General features: G+C 40.8%; 1 protein-coding gene across 7 annotated transcripts in view; it reads right to left on the bottom strand.

Moving 5' to 3' along the window:
- The window catches only part of TASOR (transcription activation suppressor), a 73,402-nt gene extending 59,732 nt beyond the window's left edge, over nucleotides 1–13,670 (bottom strand). For all 7 annotated transcript variants that reach the window (XM_010347006.3, XM_010347005.3, XM_074403628.1 and 4 more), the window contains exons 1-3: nucleotides 13,094–13,670; nucleotides 2,247–2,392; nucleotides 141–233 (exon numbers count right to left, since the gene is read on the bottom strand). In XM_010347006.3, the coding sequence (XP_010345308.3) occupies nucleotides 141–233; nucleotides 2,247–2,392; nucleotides 13,094–13,445 (591 nt within the window). In that variant the 5' untranslated portion in view covers nucleotides 13,446–13,670. The remainder of the gene's footprint in view (nucleotides 1–140; nucleotides 234–2,246; nucleotides 2,393–13,093) is intronic.
- Nucleotides 13,671–15,601: the final 1,931 nt, after the last annotated feature.

Genomic DNA, 15,601 nt, shown 5'->3' with positions numbered 1-15,601 from the left:
TTTTGCCCCATTAAATCATGTATTCTACTTACATATCAAAAAAGGTCTAAAATGTCAAGTATATTGTTGAATAATCACAAAATTAGTAACTTACGATGGAAACATCCTCAAATTGTTTTTTATAAAATGTGTTAACGCACCTGGTAGCGATCAACCATCAGAAATGCATAGGATTCTGAAAGTTCCTTATCTAAACGACCATCAAACTTCAGTTCTCTTCGCTTTTCTGTAAACTAAATGAAATTAAATTTTTAACAACTCCTTAGCATGTGATTATGTTTTTCAAGCTACAAGTTTTAGATTTTTTTTCCAAGAAATCACAAACCTACCAAAATGGAAAAATAATCTCTCTCTATATTCTCTGTCCTTCAGTTTTTCCCCTATTTTAGTTGGCTCTTTATATACAATATAGTCAAATAAACATCTATTGCTCATCAATCTTAACTAAATTTCTATTATAATTTTACCACATGACAGCTCTCCCAAATTATAAATCCATGCTTATTGTTGTATCTTCCATTCTACTTAATATAGTACACTGCATCCAATGGGTGGTTTAATAATCTGCTGAATGACCAACTTCTAGACTATAAACCCAATTGGGACAAGAAAAATGTTTCTTTGTAACTGTATTCTCAATGCCAAGCACATAAGATGTGCTCCATACATATTTACAGGACAGAAGAGTGACTTTATCTTAGTAAGTCAAAACTATCCTAAACTGCTGGCTTTCCTACCTATAAAATAGATTCGCATTTAAAATATAAAATATCTGACATTTTATATTCAGGCTATTACTGTTCTTCAATAATATAACTTATGAATCTTCAGACTAAATTTTTGTATAAAATTAACAAATAATCTCTATATACCATGAAGCCACATCAAACTACTAAGATTTTAATTTTCTCGGGGATCCAGTAACACTAACGCCCTTTAGGGAACCTTTCAAAATTAAATCCTGGTCCTACCTGGTTAAACAAATTGTAAAAATAAAAAATTCATATTTCAGGTCCATTAGGAAAGTATTATACATAAAACATTTTGAAATATCTACACCTGCTGGCTTTTCCTAAATCCAAACTGAAATATTCCAATTTTTATACGAAACTCAGTTCACTGTCTTAACATGCTCAACTGTTCCTCTATTTAAACTTTTTCACTAAAAACATCCACTAATGACATTACCATAACATAGCACCAGGCAATAATGGTGGAAAAAATTAAGCATATCCTAAATACACACACACACACACACATATATTTGATTTCATTAATTATCTTCCAATTTAAGTATTTAATTAACATGTACTAGCCTCAAAGAGCAAAAAGCCCTATAATTTACAATTTATTTATTTACTTATTTATTTAGGCAAAGTCTCCTTCTATCACCCAGGCTGGAGTGCACTGGCTTGGTCCCAGCTCACTACAACCTCTGCCTTTTGAATTCAAGCCAATTCTTATGCCTCAGTCTCCCAAGTAGCTGGGATTACAGGCATGTGCCCCATGCCTAGCCAATTTTTGTATTTTTAGTAGAGACGGGTTTGACCACGTTGGCCAAACTGGGTCTCAAACTCCTGGCCTCAAGCAACCTACCCACCTCAGCCTCCCCAAGTGCTAGGATTACCGGTGTGAGCCACCACACCCAGCCAAATTTACAATTAAACCATTAAATAGTAAGCTATTCCAATACTTAAGATTTTCAGTAAAGAAGTTATTTTACATAATTGCATATTAATAATTTAACATAGCAGATAAATATAATGCTACAGCAACAATATTTGGGGAAAAAAAGAGATGTCATTTAAAACTTGTTTTTCCGGCCAGGCGCAGTGGCTCACGCCTGCAATCCCAGCACTCTGGGAGGCCAAGGCAGGTGGATCACAAGGTCAAAAGACCATCCTGGCCAACATGGTGAAACCCTATCTCTACTAAAAACACAAAAATTAGCTGGGTGTGGTGGCACTCACCTGCAATCCCAGCTACTCAGGAGGCTGAGGCAGGGGAATTGCTTGAACCCTAGAGGCAGAGTCTGCAGTGAGCTGAGATTATGCCATTGCACTCCAGCCTGGCGCCTGGCAACAGAGCAAGACTCCATCTCAATTAAGGGGAAAAAAAAAAAAAAAAACTTGTTTCCCTTTGTAATTTGGTTCTCCTAAATATTTTAGTATTTCTAGAGAAAAAATTTTTCCCAGGCCGTTAACTGGTTCTGAAAACAATCTTACAATAAGTAGTTTAAAACATACCTCCTTTTCCAAAAGCTCATTGTGTATCAAGCAAGCACGTTTGTAGTTAAAATTTGTTACTGAGGTTGGTTCAAGGTAAGACGAATGGAGAATATTTACAACATCTTCAAATTCTCGAGAGCCTGGAGTTAATGGCTGGAAAAGTGCTAAAATAAAAAAACAAACATTTTAAATGTTTAACATTACTCCATCTTAAATATAGCTTCTTGTATTTTCGTGTGTTAATGTAACCTTAACATGAAAAAAGGCATCAAGGCTATCTTACTTTGCGACATGCAAAACAGTTACTTATTAACTCACTGAAAAAAAAAATTAAAACTAGTTAGCTACATATACCAGGTTCCTTCAGCAATGAGGATCTGGGGTTACATACACAGACAAGGAGCTCGCAATTTTGCAAACCTTAAGGCATGCTATATTAGGCAACCTAAATTGCTTAGACTCTTAAAAGAACCTGTGTTTATAGTCAACTTGTCTCAGCTCCTATTTTATGTTACACTAAAGATGTCTCAGTCTGCATATTTCACCAAACTAAATATCTATACCATGTATGAGAGCATAAAAACATCTAAGACATTATTTGAAGTAACAATATTCTTGGTTACTGACACACTGGTCTTTAAGTTTAAAAAAAGGGCCGGGCACGGTGGCTCATGCCTGTAATCCCAGCACTCTGGTAGGCTGAGGCGGGCAGATCATGAGGTCAAGAGATCGAGACCAGGCCGGACGCGGTGGCTCAAGCCTGTAATCCCAGCACTTTGGGAGGCCGAGGCGGGTGGATCACAAGGTCAAGAGATCGAGACCATCCTGGTCAACATGGTGAAACCTCGTCTCTACTAAAGGTGCAAAAAAATTAGCTGGGCATGGTGGCGCATGCCTGTAATCCCAGCTACTCCGGAGGCTGAGGCAGGAGAATTGCCTGAACCCAGGAGGCGGAGGTTGCGGTGAGCCGAGATCGCGCCATTGCACTCCAGCGTGGGTAACAAGAGCGAAACTCCGTCTCAAAAAAAAAAAAAAAAAAAAAAATGCTGCACCCACATGGCTTGTTGTATAGTCCACAAAAAGTATAACATTTATTATAATGACTTAGTAAAATGGAAACATCTGGAGCTTTGGAGTCAAACCTCGACACAAATACCAGACCTAGCATTACTGGCTTGGAGTAAGATGCTGGGTAAATTAATTACTTATATAGTTCAGTTCTCTCAAATGTAAAATGGCAAACTCCAGCTACTCTAATAACCACTATATGCCATATGCCATACATGAGACAAAACATGAAAAAGCTCTAAGCATAGCATCCAGTGCATCGTTTAAAACAGTTAAGTTTTTATTTTCCACATACCCAACCATTCTATAGGCCACTTTTTTTTTTTTCCCAGAGTTTCACTCTTGTCGCCCAGGTTGAAGCAATTATCCTGCCTCAGCCTCTCAAGTAGGTGGGCTTATAGGAGCCTGCCACCATGTCCAGCTAATTTTTATAGTTTTAGTAGATACAGAGTTTCACCATGTTGGCCAGGCTGGTCTCAAATTCCAGACCTCAGGTAATCCACCTGCCTTGGCCTCCCGAACTGCTGGGAATATAGGCGTGAGCCATTGTGCCCAGCCCCCACTTAATTTTTAAAATATTTAAGTTAAATATCCAATTTGTTCTTTTGGATTACTGGTCTAGTAACCTCAAACTTCCATCTTATGCACAAAATATTTTAATTTATTAATACGCCTTAAAGACTATACATATACATATTTCCCCAAATCAAAAAGGAACCACTTTTCATTGTAGAGAGAAGTAATCATAGAAACTATGCTAATCATAGAATCCAAGCACTTTGGAGGCCAAGGCGGGCAGATCACCTAAGGTCGGGAGTTCAAGACCAGCCTGACCAACATGGTGAAACCCCGTCTTAAAAAAAATTTTTTTAATTAAAAAAAAAAAAAAAAATCAAAAAAGAAACTATGTTATTCTCTATTACCTTAATTTCTTTCAAGACACTACTTAGCAAGCGTCAACAAGTATCAGTCAAAATAGCTCACTGCTGCAAACATAATGTCCCACTTGTACATACTCCTAAAGGTAAGAGATGCAGCCAACTTTTGTCTTTTCTATACATGATTATTAGACTTTAAAGAACATGTCAAACGACAGACCCATTCATCCATTCATTTACCAAACCATGTATATATTACACAAGTATCTGTAAAAATGTAGTTTTCAATGGCACAGTGTGTACAAATGGTTACCACTACTTTGGAACTGTACACTAAAGAAATAGTAAACATACTTACAATAATGCAGTAAAAAAATAAACAGGAGTAACCTCAAACAAGTACTCAAATAGAATAAGACTACTCAACACAAAGTGCCCTATAATCAAACTTGTAGCAGATGACTATAATTCAGTAACCTATCAATTATAAGCCGCATGAGACAGAAACTGTATCTGTCTTGTTCATCACTCATCTTTCCCATATCCCAGTAGCTAGCCCTGTGAGTGCTAGCCCTAAAAATATTGAACAGTTGAGTGAAGAAAATAAGAAACTCTGTCAAAAGCTTTAAAAATAGTAACAAATAGGCCGCATGTGGTGGCTCACGGCTGTAATCCTTGCACTCTGGGAGGCTGAGGCGGGTGGATAACCTGATGTCGCGAAGTTCAAGACCAGGCTGACCAACATGGCGAAACCCGTCCTTACAAAAAAAAAAAAAGTAACAAATATATTCTACTACTAAATGATTGCTATTTAACACTAAGACTCATTCACAAATTCAACAATTCAGTAACATACAAAACACAAATGAAGGCCGGGAACGGTGGCTCAAGCCTGTAATCCCAGCACTTTGGGAGGCCGAGGCGGGTGGATCACGAGGTCAAGAGATTGAGACCATCCTGGTCAACATGGTGAAACCCCATCTCTACTAAAAATACAAAAAAAAAAAAATTAGCTGGGCATGGTGGCACGTGCCTGTGATCCCAGCTACTCAGGAGGCTGAGGCAGAATTGCTTGAATCCAGGAGGCGGAGGTTGCGGTGAGCCGAGATGGCGCCACTGCACTCCAGCCTGGGTAAGAGCGAAACACCGTCTCAAAAAACAAAAAACAAAACAAAAAAAACACAAATGAAAGCTCAGAAAAGAGGGTAGGAGACATACATTGTCTTAATTCAAACCTGTGTTACGGAATGTAGGACAAAAACATCTTATCTTTATGATGATTGTCCCCAATTAAATTGTGAAGAACGTAGCAAGGAAAGCAGCATGTGGGGGTCTTTATAGGTTTTCACATTCAAAGTGGGCCACGCCATGATTTTAAGAGTTGAGTTTTACACACAATTTTGTTTCTAAACTAACCAAATGACTTCAGGTATCTAAAATGTACACAGAAAATGTATCACATGGCTTCCAATTTCTATAAAATTTTAGTCTACGTAAGAGAAATTTTCAAGAGTTAAGCTACCCCAACACAATTTCTGCCATTAAAGTAAAAAATTACTCAAATCATAAATCTGCATAAAAGTTCACATACAAATTATTCTCAAAGTACTTAACATTTCCAGTTAACTCTAAAGCAATGTCCAAGAGTCATATCCAATGTACTAAAGATGACAGCTAGTAGGAAAAAACTTCCTGCAAATGAAAAGGCATTTGAGTTCTAACAATAAATATCTGTGTCCTAATAACTTTGTATTGTAAATGCCTCAGTGGCTTCATTAGTTAGACCAATTATAATTTCTCACTTTTTCTAGTGATAATTTCTACAATAATAAAATTATGCTATAACGATTTTTAAGGATTTCAAATCAATTTGCTGGAAAACTTAAAGTTCCTGTTCTCAATGTACATTCTTTGGTAGTCTATTTTATGTCCTCAGAGGTCGCTTAACATTACATGCATTTTGATTAATGTATCCTGTCACTCCTTTTAAAGAAAACATAAGTAAAAAAATCTTAATTATGGGTCACTATTTGAGTTAGTAATAATAAAACAATCCTGTGTCTATCCAAATAGGGAAAGCATTACATTTATGAATCATCCATTTCACTAAGGGACTCAGTATTCAATATACTGTTCTCTAGATTCTGACAGTTATTGTGTAACCATTGGTGGTTAAGTACCACCTTCAATACTGTACTAAGAGCTTTACATGTATCATCTCAATCACCCAAACGACCCTATGAAGTTCAATATGCCCATTTCTCAACTGCAACTGAGACAAGTAGCAGTTATGGTCCAAAGTTACAGGGTTAATCAATGAATAAAGCTGCTGGGATTTCAATTCAAGCGATCAGGCTCCCTATCTCATATCCTGAAATATAAGGTGTGTGTATGTATGGGTATAAGATGTACAATGTCCAATCATGTCTAGCTGAAAAAAAAAAATCACTGCTTCCTCATTTTATAAACCAGAAATCATATAGAAAACTTAGGCACAAGGAGGGGTGAACAGGCCCAGGTTGGAAACAGAGCAGGTCAAAACTCCCGTGATCAGTAGTGGGATCGTGCCTGTGAATAGCCACTGCACTTCAGCCTGGGCAACATAGCAAGACCCCCGTCTCTACTGGGGGGGGAAAAAAAAAAAAAAAAAAGAAAACTTAGGCACAGGAAGTTAGCTATCAAAGAACAAAGAGGCCAGGTGCAGTAGCTCACACGCCTACAATCCCAGCACTTTGGGAGGCCAAGGCAGGCAGATCACAAGGTCAGGAGATCAAGACCATGCTGGCTAACATGGTGAAGCCCAGTCTCTACTAAATATACAAAAATTAGCTGGGCATGTTAGCGCAGGCCTGTAGTCCCAGCTACTCCGGAGGCTGAGGCAGGAGAATCGCTTGAACCAGAGGTTGCTGCGAGCCGAGATAACGTCACTATACTCCAGCTTAGGCGACAGAGATTCTGTCTCAAAAAAAAAAAAAGGAAAAAAAACAAAGAATTTGGTTCTAAGACTGTTCTTTCTATACCCTCTTATGTCTTCTCTCAAATCTCTTAATTTTTTCTGATTTTAATTTTCCTGCAGAGATACTAGGGCCAAGAGTCATAACCACCTCTTTTTTTAAAAAAAGGTTAACAGTAGCAAAAGTTCTTTCACACATTAATGTGTAATTTTGCTTATTTAATAAATTTCCATTAAACGCCTGTCAGAAAAACAGCTGAGCTGACTACTGATCATACAAGGTTTCCCTATTGACAAGCTATTTATAGATGCATTTTACAAGACTGAAAAACACATTTAGAAGGGCACTTGGGGATTTATAACTCAAATGAAGAAACTGACAGTACCATAGAATAGCAACTGGAATTCACATTTCCTGACTCTTAGCCATACTATCATCAAATATTTTTTATTATATTATACAAAACATACTCAAGATTGAAGGTCATATTTAGGCAGTAGGCAGAGATATAATTTAAGTAATCAAGCAACAGCTTTGTTCCTTAAGCAAGAGAACATGTTCACCAGGCACGGTGGCTCACGCCTATAATCCCAGCACTTTGGGAAGCCAAGGCAGGCAGATCATGAGGTCAAGAGATCAAGACCATCCTAGCCAACACAGAGAAACTCCCGTCTCTACTAAAAAAAAATACAAAATGTGGTGGCACGTGTCTATATTTGCAGCTACTAAGGAGGCTAACGCAGGAGGATCACTTGAACCCAAGAGGCGGAAGTTGCAGTGAGCCAAAATCCCACCACTGCATTCCAGAAAAAAAATGAACAATTTCATCAATTAGTTTTACCAATTTGTTTACTGTTAATGCAGTTATTTTTGAATTTATGTATCGCAAAAAAATATAATACATAACTTTTGTGTATATATGTATATACACACACACAAGCTAAACATAAAAGATAGACCACCCCTATCAAAGCATACAAATGGGACTGGGCACGGTGGCTCACGTCTATAATCCCAACACTTTGGGAGGCCCAGGCAGGCAGATCACTTGAGGTCAGGAGTTCGAGACCAGCATGGCCAACATACTGAAACCCCATCTCTAATGAGAATACAAAAATTAGCTGCGAGTGGTGACAGACACCTGTAATCCAAGCTACTCAGGAAAGGCTGAGGAAGAAGGCTTTGAACCCAGGAGGCAGAGATTGCAGTGAGCGGGGATCACAACACTGCACTCCAGCCTAAGCGACAGAGTGAGACTTCGTCTCCCCAAAAAAAAAAAAAAAAAAAAAAAAAAAATGGGTAATATGAAGTCTAAATAAACAGTTGTCTGATTTAAAGTAACTAATTCATGGAAGACGACGAAATAATTATCAAGAAGCAGCTGGGGATCTGAAATTCTCTGAATTCATTGCTGATGTCTACTGGTATTAATGATTATAATACAACCACTCTCCACTTGTTCTTCACAGTTAAGATCTTTTTTAAAAACCACTTTTTTTCAGTCTAAAAAAAATTAGCACAGACAATAGGAATGGGTGCTTCATTGCTCAATCAACAAGTCTAAACATAATGTATAGTTAGGAATGAATATGCTGGCAGGAATCAACAGCGTACAAATATGAAACAATAATTTTTGGACTGAGGATAGGTCAAAGTAAATTTTACCTCCATTGCTTTGCTATTATGTACGGAGAGATCTATTGTTCTCAGAACCCACTCATCCATACACAACTAATGAAATACCATGGATATTTCCTTAAGAATGAGACTTGGCTCCAATAGCTTCAAAAAGACAAGTGCAAATTTTGTTGGGGAAGATGGAGGTTAGGAAAATTAGTCATTACTTCTGGACTAAGCTAGTTTGGAAACTTAGTTTATGAGAGCAATTAATTTTTGAGACTCCTTTGTACGCTACAAAAACATTAAACATTTTCCAGAAAGTGAATCATAACTACTCCACTTACCAAGAACTTTGGAGGGAAAAATTACATCAAATGCAATTACCAATTTTAATTTACTTTTGATGACATACTAGATTTAAACAAAGCAACAGTGAAACATCTACCAACAAAATGCAATTCTACAATTTGGTTAAATATAAGAATTGGTCGGGCACAGTGGCTCACACCTGTAATCCCAGCAATTTGGGAGGCCAGTGGGCATATCACAAGGTCAGGAGTTGAAGACCAGGCTGGTCAACATGGTTAAACTTTTCAGTATCAAAGGTTCTGTTGCATTCATATTTTAATATGGCAGACCTTTTCTTGTGACTGCTTTTCCCATGAAAAGACCAGGCTGGCCAACATGGTAAAACTCTGTCTCTACTAAAAATACAAAAAAAAAGCTGGGCATGGTGGCGGGCGCCTTGGGAGGCTACTTGGGAGGCTGAGACAGGAGAATCATTTGAATCCAGGAGATGGAGGTTGCAGAGAGCCGTGACTGTGCCAGTGCACTCCAGCCTGGGTGACAGGGTGAGACTGCCTCAAAAAAAAAAAAAAAAAGAGAGAAATCATGCCTCAGCCAATAAATACATACATCAAAAACAGTAAAAATTTATACCTTTCCAGATAGTCAATCTGTCAGCACCAATCAAATGTCGACAGTGAACATAATTTCTGAATGTCAAAATTCCCCAAGGATGAAAATGTACTAAATATTTCTGTATTTAATGGCGCGGGAGTGGGGGGAGACAGTTTTTGATAAAAACGGTTCAGGTCAAAAGCAGCTAACTTAAATCCTTAGGTTATAAAAAAAAGAAAAATCTTGCTACCCAGTTTGCACAGTGGTAAGAAGTACTCCACTACTTATTAGCTGTGTGACCTTGGGCAAGTTACCTAACTTCTCAGTACTTTAGTCTCCTCATCTGTAAAATGGGAATAGTACCTACCACAAAACACTGCTGAGATTTAGTTAATGTATGTAAACTGCTTAGAACAATGCCCACAACTTATTAGGTACCATAAAAGTGTTTGCCAATATTATTACTCAATTACAATTGCAGTTATTTTGGATGTCATACTATTGACAAGACCAAAAAAGGAACTGAGTCAACAAGTTATAATTGCATAGTAGTGACCTTTAAGGCATTAAAACAGTCAAGTCCTAATCTTGAATTTCATGGGAATAGCAGTCACAAGGTCTGCCATATTAAAATATGAATGCAAAAGAAACTTGATACTGAAAAGTTCAAGCAGACATATCTATTGAAAACCATCTAATATTCATGATAAAAAGACTTAGATGACCACAACTAATAAAACCTAGCCAAATCCTCGGCCGGGCACGGTGGCTCACGCCTGTAATCCAAGCACTTTGGAGGCCAAGGCAGGTGGATCACCCGAGATGGGGCGTTCAAGACCAGCTGACCAACATGGCGAAACCCTGTCATTAAAAAAAAAAAAAAAAAAAAAAAGCCGGGCACGGTGGCTCGAGCCTGTAATCCCAGCACTTTGGGAGGCCGAGGCGGGTGGGTCACGAGGTCAAGAGATCAAGACCATCCCGGTCAACATGGTGAAACCCCGTCTCTACTAAAAATACAAAAAATTAGCTGGGCATGGTGGCCAGTGCCTGTAATCCCCAGCTACTCAGGAGGCTGAGGCAGGAGAACTGCCTGAACCCAGGAGGCGGAAGTTGCGGTGAGCCGAGATCGCGCCATTGCACTCCAGCCTGGGCAACAAGAGCAAAACTCCGTCTCAAAAAAAAAAAAATTAATAAATAAAACCTAGCCAAATCCTATACAAAGTGATACCTTTACCTTTATGAGCCTTCCAAGAAAAGATGTTGGGGTGAACAGTGAAACTAGCAGCTTCACTATCAGTTTATGATGATAATTTTTTAAAAACAAAGTTGAATTTATGTATTAAATTCTACCAAGCACTAACTTCTCTCAGCTTGAACAGGATAAAATTCACAGTGGTAAAATAGCTGCTTATTTAATTTTTTAAAGTTCTATTTAAGTCACTACTTTACTATTTCAACAGCTGGTGATCAGGGCATAAATATTTACACAAGTTAAAAATTGCTCATTTTCACTAAACACGAAAAAGTCCACTGTGATATATTTTCCCTAGTCACAACTTTTGTCTCTAAGTAAAAATGGAAAATACAAGTTTTACCCAAGAGGTACAAGACTATGGGGGGGAAAGATAGGTTTATATTTCCTAATCTCTCAATTATTTCTACTTTTAGTGTGTTCAACTCAAATCTATTTTACAGCAATCTCTGGATTTATCTAACTAAAACACACACACACACACACACACACACACATACATAGTGCCTTTCCAGTTCCTACTGCCTTCCCACATTTCAAACCAAACTTTAAGGATTTCTAGGCCAATTTTCTGGTCCTAACAAACGGAAAAAAGTGTATCGTGTTTTGTCCATATTCTTAGGCACTTAAAACTTAAAAAAAAAAAAAAAAAAAAAAAGACTTCAAACGGCTTTTATTACGCTGTGAACAAAAAAATAGTTCGACCTCCTACCTCATAACCAGAGCCCATTTAAATGTACTTCCAACCTATTCTCTACCAATTGATAATTTATGCTGGGAACTTAACTTTTCTCATACAGACTATAATCATACATCTCAAATCTTAACTAAATACACCAAAAGAACTGAGTCTCGACCTTTAAAAGTACCTTTCTGAACCCCGTATTAACTCAAAAGATATTTCTAGAAACAGTCCTCATGCTAACTTCCAAAGGTTAACTTCATCCTTGTCAACATGGTTTCTCACACCAAGTATTTTCTTGGCTTTGTCATCCAAACAGAAATGAACTTTATTTGTATCTTTCCGATAAAAGGCTCAAACAATTCCAGTAGCGCAAGTGGAACTGGTTATGCTTATGGAAAGTCAGTATAATGCTACAGCCAAGATTCTATAATCAAGAAATGAAAAACCTTTCTGTAGGGGGGAAAAAAAATCCTATTATTTTCCAAAGTAAATAATGAAAAACCTAACCACACAGTAGGGCAAAAAGGAAGTTGTCTAAATCCAGAATATCCAAAATTTACTGGACAGTTAAAAAAATACCCCAATAACAAAAATCTATACTAATTTTGATCTTCATTAGAAATTTTGACTCCCTATTAATATGGCATTAAGATTTTTTTTAAAGTACATATAATTAATGTAACTGTTCCCACATGGGTTCCAAAAACTAAGACTGGTCTTTTTTTTTAATCTGAAGTTCTACCATCCAGAAGACCAACTTGGTGACTCTTGGAGATCAGGGAATTTCTCATTAGTTTTCCATTGGGAAATTACTGCACCAAGAACCTACCTTGCCATTCTTTTCAAATATAAGAAAAACCATATTAAGTTCGAACTTAAACAGAGAGAGATCTATCTCATCTAACGCTTCCGTAACAACGGGGAAAAATCTACATGGAAATGAAGTGTGATGGAAGACAGCAGTGTGCATGGATCACATCTACCAACGAAGATTTCTAAATAAGGGAGGACGCTGACATCAAGCCCATTTCAAGGAGACACACAGAGCTGAAGAATTTCCACGGGGAGAAGCACTCGTGGTCCTCAAAACGCAATGGCCTCGGAGAAAGCCCCAGAATCCATGGCCAAGGGCTATTTCCATAGCGAGACTTCTCAGAAGCATCCTTAGGACACACCGGCTTCTCTGCCTTCGGGGAGTGGGAGGGAGGGGCGCCGAGCACCATCTTTCCTCTCCGGGAGTGCAGCCTTACGGACCAGCTTCAAACCTGAGCTACTTCCAACTTCCACGGGGGGGGAGCAGGGGAGCGTGCTTCCTCCGCTTTCTCTTGCACCAAGCGCGGCAGCTGGGCGGCCGAGGCAGTGAGGGGAGAGGCGGCCGGCGCTGCATGCGTGTTTACCTCTCTCGGATGGGTGTGGGAAGAGGACACAGAGAGGTTCGAATGAGAAGATGGAAGGGGGAGAGAGAGAGGGGGAGAGAGAGAGGGGTGGAGGAGAAGGGGAGGCACCACCTTTCTTTTCTCTGCTCTTCCTGGGGATCTGAAAACTCCTCCTAACAGGCCTTTCGGGCTCTTCGGGGCCTCTGGGCAGGGCGGCCGCGCCTGCCTCAGAGGATTCCTGAGGCTGCTCGTGGCTGAGGCTCTGAGCGGCCTCGGCCCCCGCGGGCTCCTCAGGCCCAGCGCCGCCGCCGGGTTCCGCGATGCTGAGGAGGCCGCCGCCGCCGCCGCCGCCGCCGCCGCCGCCATTTTGTGGGGAGGACTCAAGCTCCGGAAGCGCCTGCTTCATCTCGTCGTCTCCGCGGTCGCCACTTTCCCAGCTCGAGTCCGTCGGCGGAGAGGCCTCAGTCTCCACAGCAGTCGCCATCGCGCCGGCGTGAGGAGCTCCGGGAAGCTTCTGCCCACAAGGTCGACGAACGCGGGGGGAAGGGGCGGCGGGCCAGTGTCGCCGCCGAGCTGCTCTCAGCCCACCCGCCCCCTTCCCCCGTGGCCTCGGGCTGCGCTCCCGACACGGCAGCCTCCTGGGGGCTCCGAAGCGGGCACCCCAACCGTGCTGCCCGGTCCTCGGAGCCGCTCCTCGCTGGGGCAGTGCTTCTGCCTTCCCCCGCCACTCAACGTGCGCGCGTCGGGGCCGAGAAGGGGCGGGGCTACCGTGGGCCTTTCCACCAATGGGAGCGCGGCACCCGCCTCTGCGAGTGCGGATATACCGCGCTGGGGGGCGGGGTTTGGGGCTCCCGAGCCCGCCAAAAGGGGCGACCGCGACTCCTGACGAGGGCCTCGACGCCGCAGCAACGGCCTGCGGAATGCGTGGGCTCCGTGGCGATACGCGAGTTCCCGGGCCGCAGTGGGCCCGCGCTGCAGGCGAGGGAGACGGGCTTGGCCTCATCCTCGGGGCGCAGGCGTCGCCCATTGGTGGGCAAGACCATTATCCCTCCGCGCACGAGTTACCTCGGCCGGAACAGGCTGCAGAGCAGTGGATTGAGGACGATCTCGGTTTTATGAACGATTTGCATGTGTACAAAGACCTGGAAAGGAGATAAGAGAATGGGCTGCGCCATAGTAGCCTGAAAACCTCGGCGGCCTCTGCGACCTGCTCTTCTCACCAGATCTTGTATCTTGATGATGCATTACTCGCCCCACGCCTTCTCTTTTGTCTCAAAGGGTGTGACCCCGAGTCACGGCTCCATCAGACACTCTGTACCTGAGATCCTCTGACGGGACTTCACAACCTAGAGTTCACAGGATTTGGTTCTCACTTTGAGAGGAGGCTGTTGGCGCTTCACATTACTTAAGTACTTTTCCATTTGGTCCCCTCCCCCTGTTTTCCTATAATAAATGGGTAGCAAAGAGAAAATAAACTTTTACGATAACATTAAAAAATGTAAAGCAGGTGGTCGCCCTTCCATAAAGGGAACAACTTGATGGTTAAGTGAAGAGCCCTTTTTTCCTTATATTTGAAAAGAATGGCAAGTTTTGTTCTTGGTGCATAACTTGTCAGTGTAAACTGTCATGGGTTGTCGTGAATACAGCCAATATTAGTGCTTTCTGTGTGCTACACACTGACTGGACAAGTGATTTACGTGCGTTATGTCCATTTAATCCTCACAGCAACAGATATGAGGGAGATTGTTCGCACAATTTAAGCATTGCAAGACGTTGAACAAATTTACGGTAACAAAATCAAGATTTGAATTCAGGTCTATTTAACTCCTCCGGTAAGTACTTAAGCACTGCACACTGCCTGCCTCTCTAAGACTTAATTTTCACAACAGCTGTGCACTTTTATTCATTTTTATGGATGAAACAACAGAGAGCGGGCATTTTGTTGAGGTCTCCAAGGAGCAGGATCAGGTTTAATACCCAGATCTCTACTTCCAAACGCTATCTCCCAAGGAGATTACTGACCAAATTATGGTCATATCAAAGCCCCATGTTTAAAGAACATTCCCAAAGGCAACAGCAAAGTTGGATTTCTTTGTCCTCTGATAAACATCACTGTTTAACAGCTGATACTAAAAAAACTAATAACGAATTGCCCAACATATTGGAATCAATTTAGTCAATCATACAAAAGTGAGGGTAAATCCATTATTAGTAAATAGTTTAAAAACACATTTTATGGGAGAGAACTGGCATAAAGAAAAACGAAGAAAAAAGAAAAAAAAAAACACATTTTAGGCCAGGTGTGGTGGCTCACCCCTGTAATCCCAGCACTTTGGGAGGTCAAATCGGGCGGATCACCTGAGGTCAGGGGTTTGAGACCAGCCTGGCCAACAGGGTAAAGCCCCATCTCTACTGAAAATACAAAAATTACCCAGACGTGATAGCACATGCCTGTAATCCCAGCTACTTGGGAGGCTGAGGCATGAGAATTGCTTGAACCCGGGAGGCAGAGGTTGCACAGAGCTGAGATTGCACCATTGCACTCCAGCCTAGGCTGAGACTGTCTCAAAACACACAGAGACACATTTTAAAATATGCTTAAATGAAAAACTGAGGTCTAGGTTGAGGGGGGAAATGCTA

The sequence above is a fragment of the Saimiri boliviensis genome, chromosome 8, assembly GCF_048565385.1.
Source record: "Saimiri boliviensis isolate mSaiBol1 chromosome 8, mSaiBol1.pri, whole genome shotgun sequence".
Lineage (NCBI taxonomy): Eukaryota > Metazoa > Chordata > Mammalia > Primates > Cebidae > Saimiri > Saimiri boliviensis.
The sequence above is the reverse complement of the archived record's forward strand: the minus strand, read 5'-3'. Positions and strand labels throughout refer to the sequence as shown.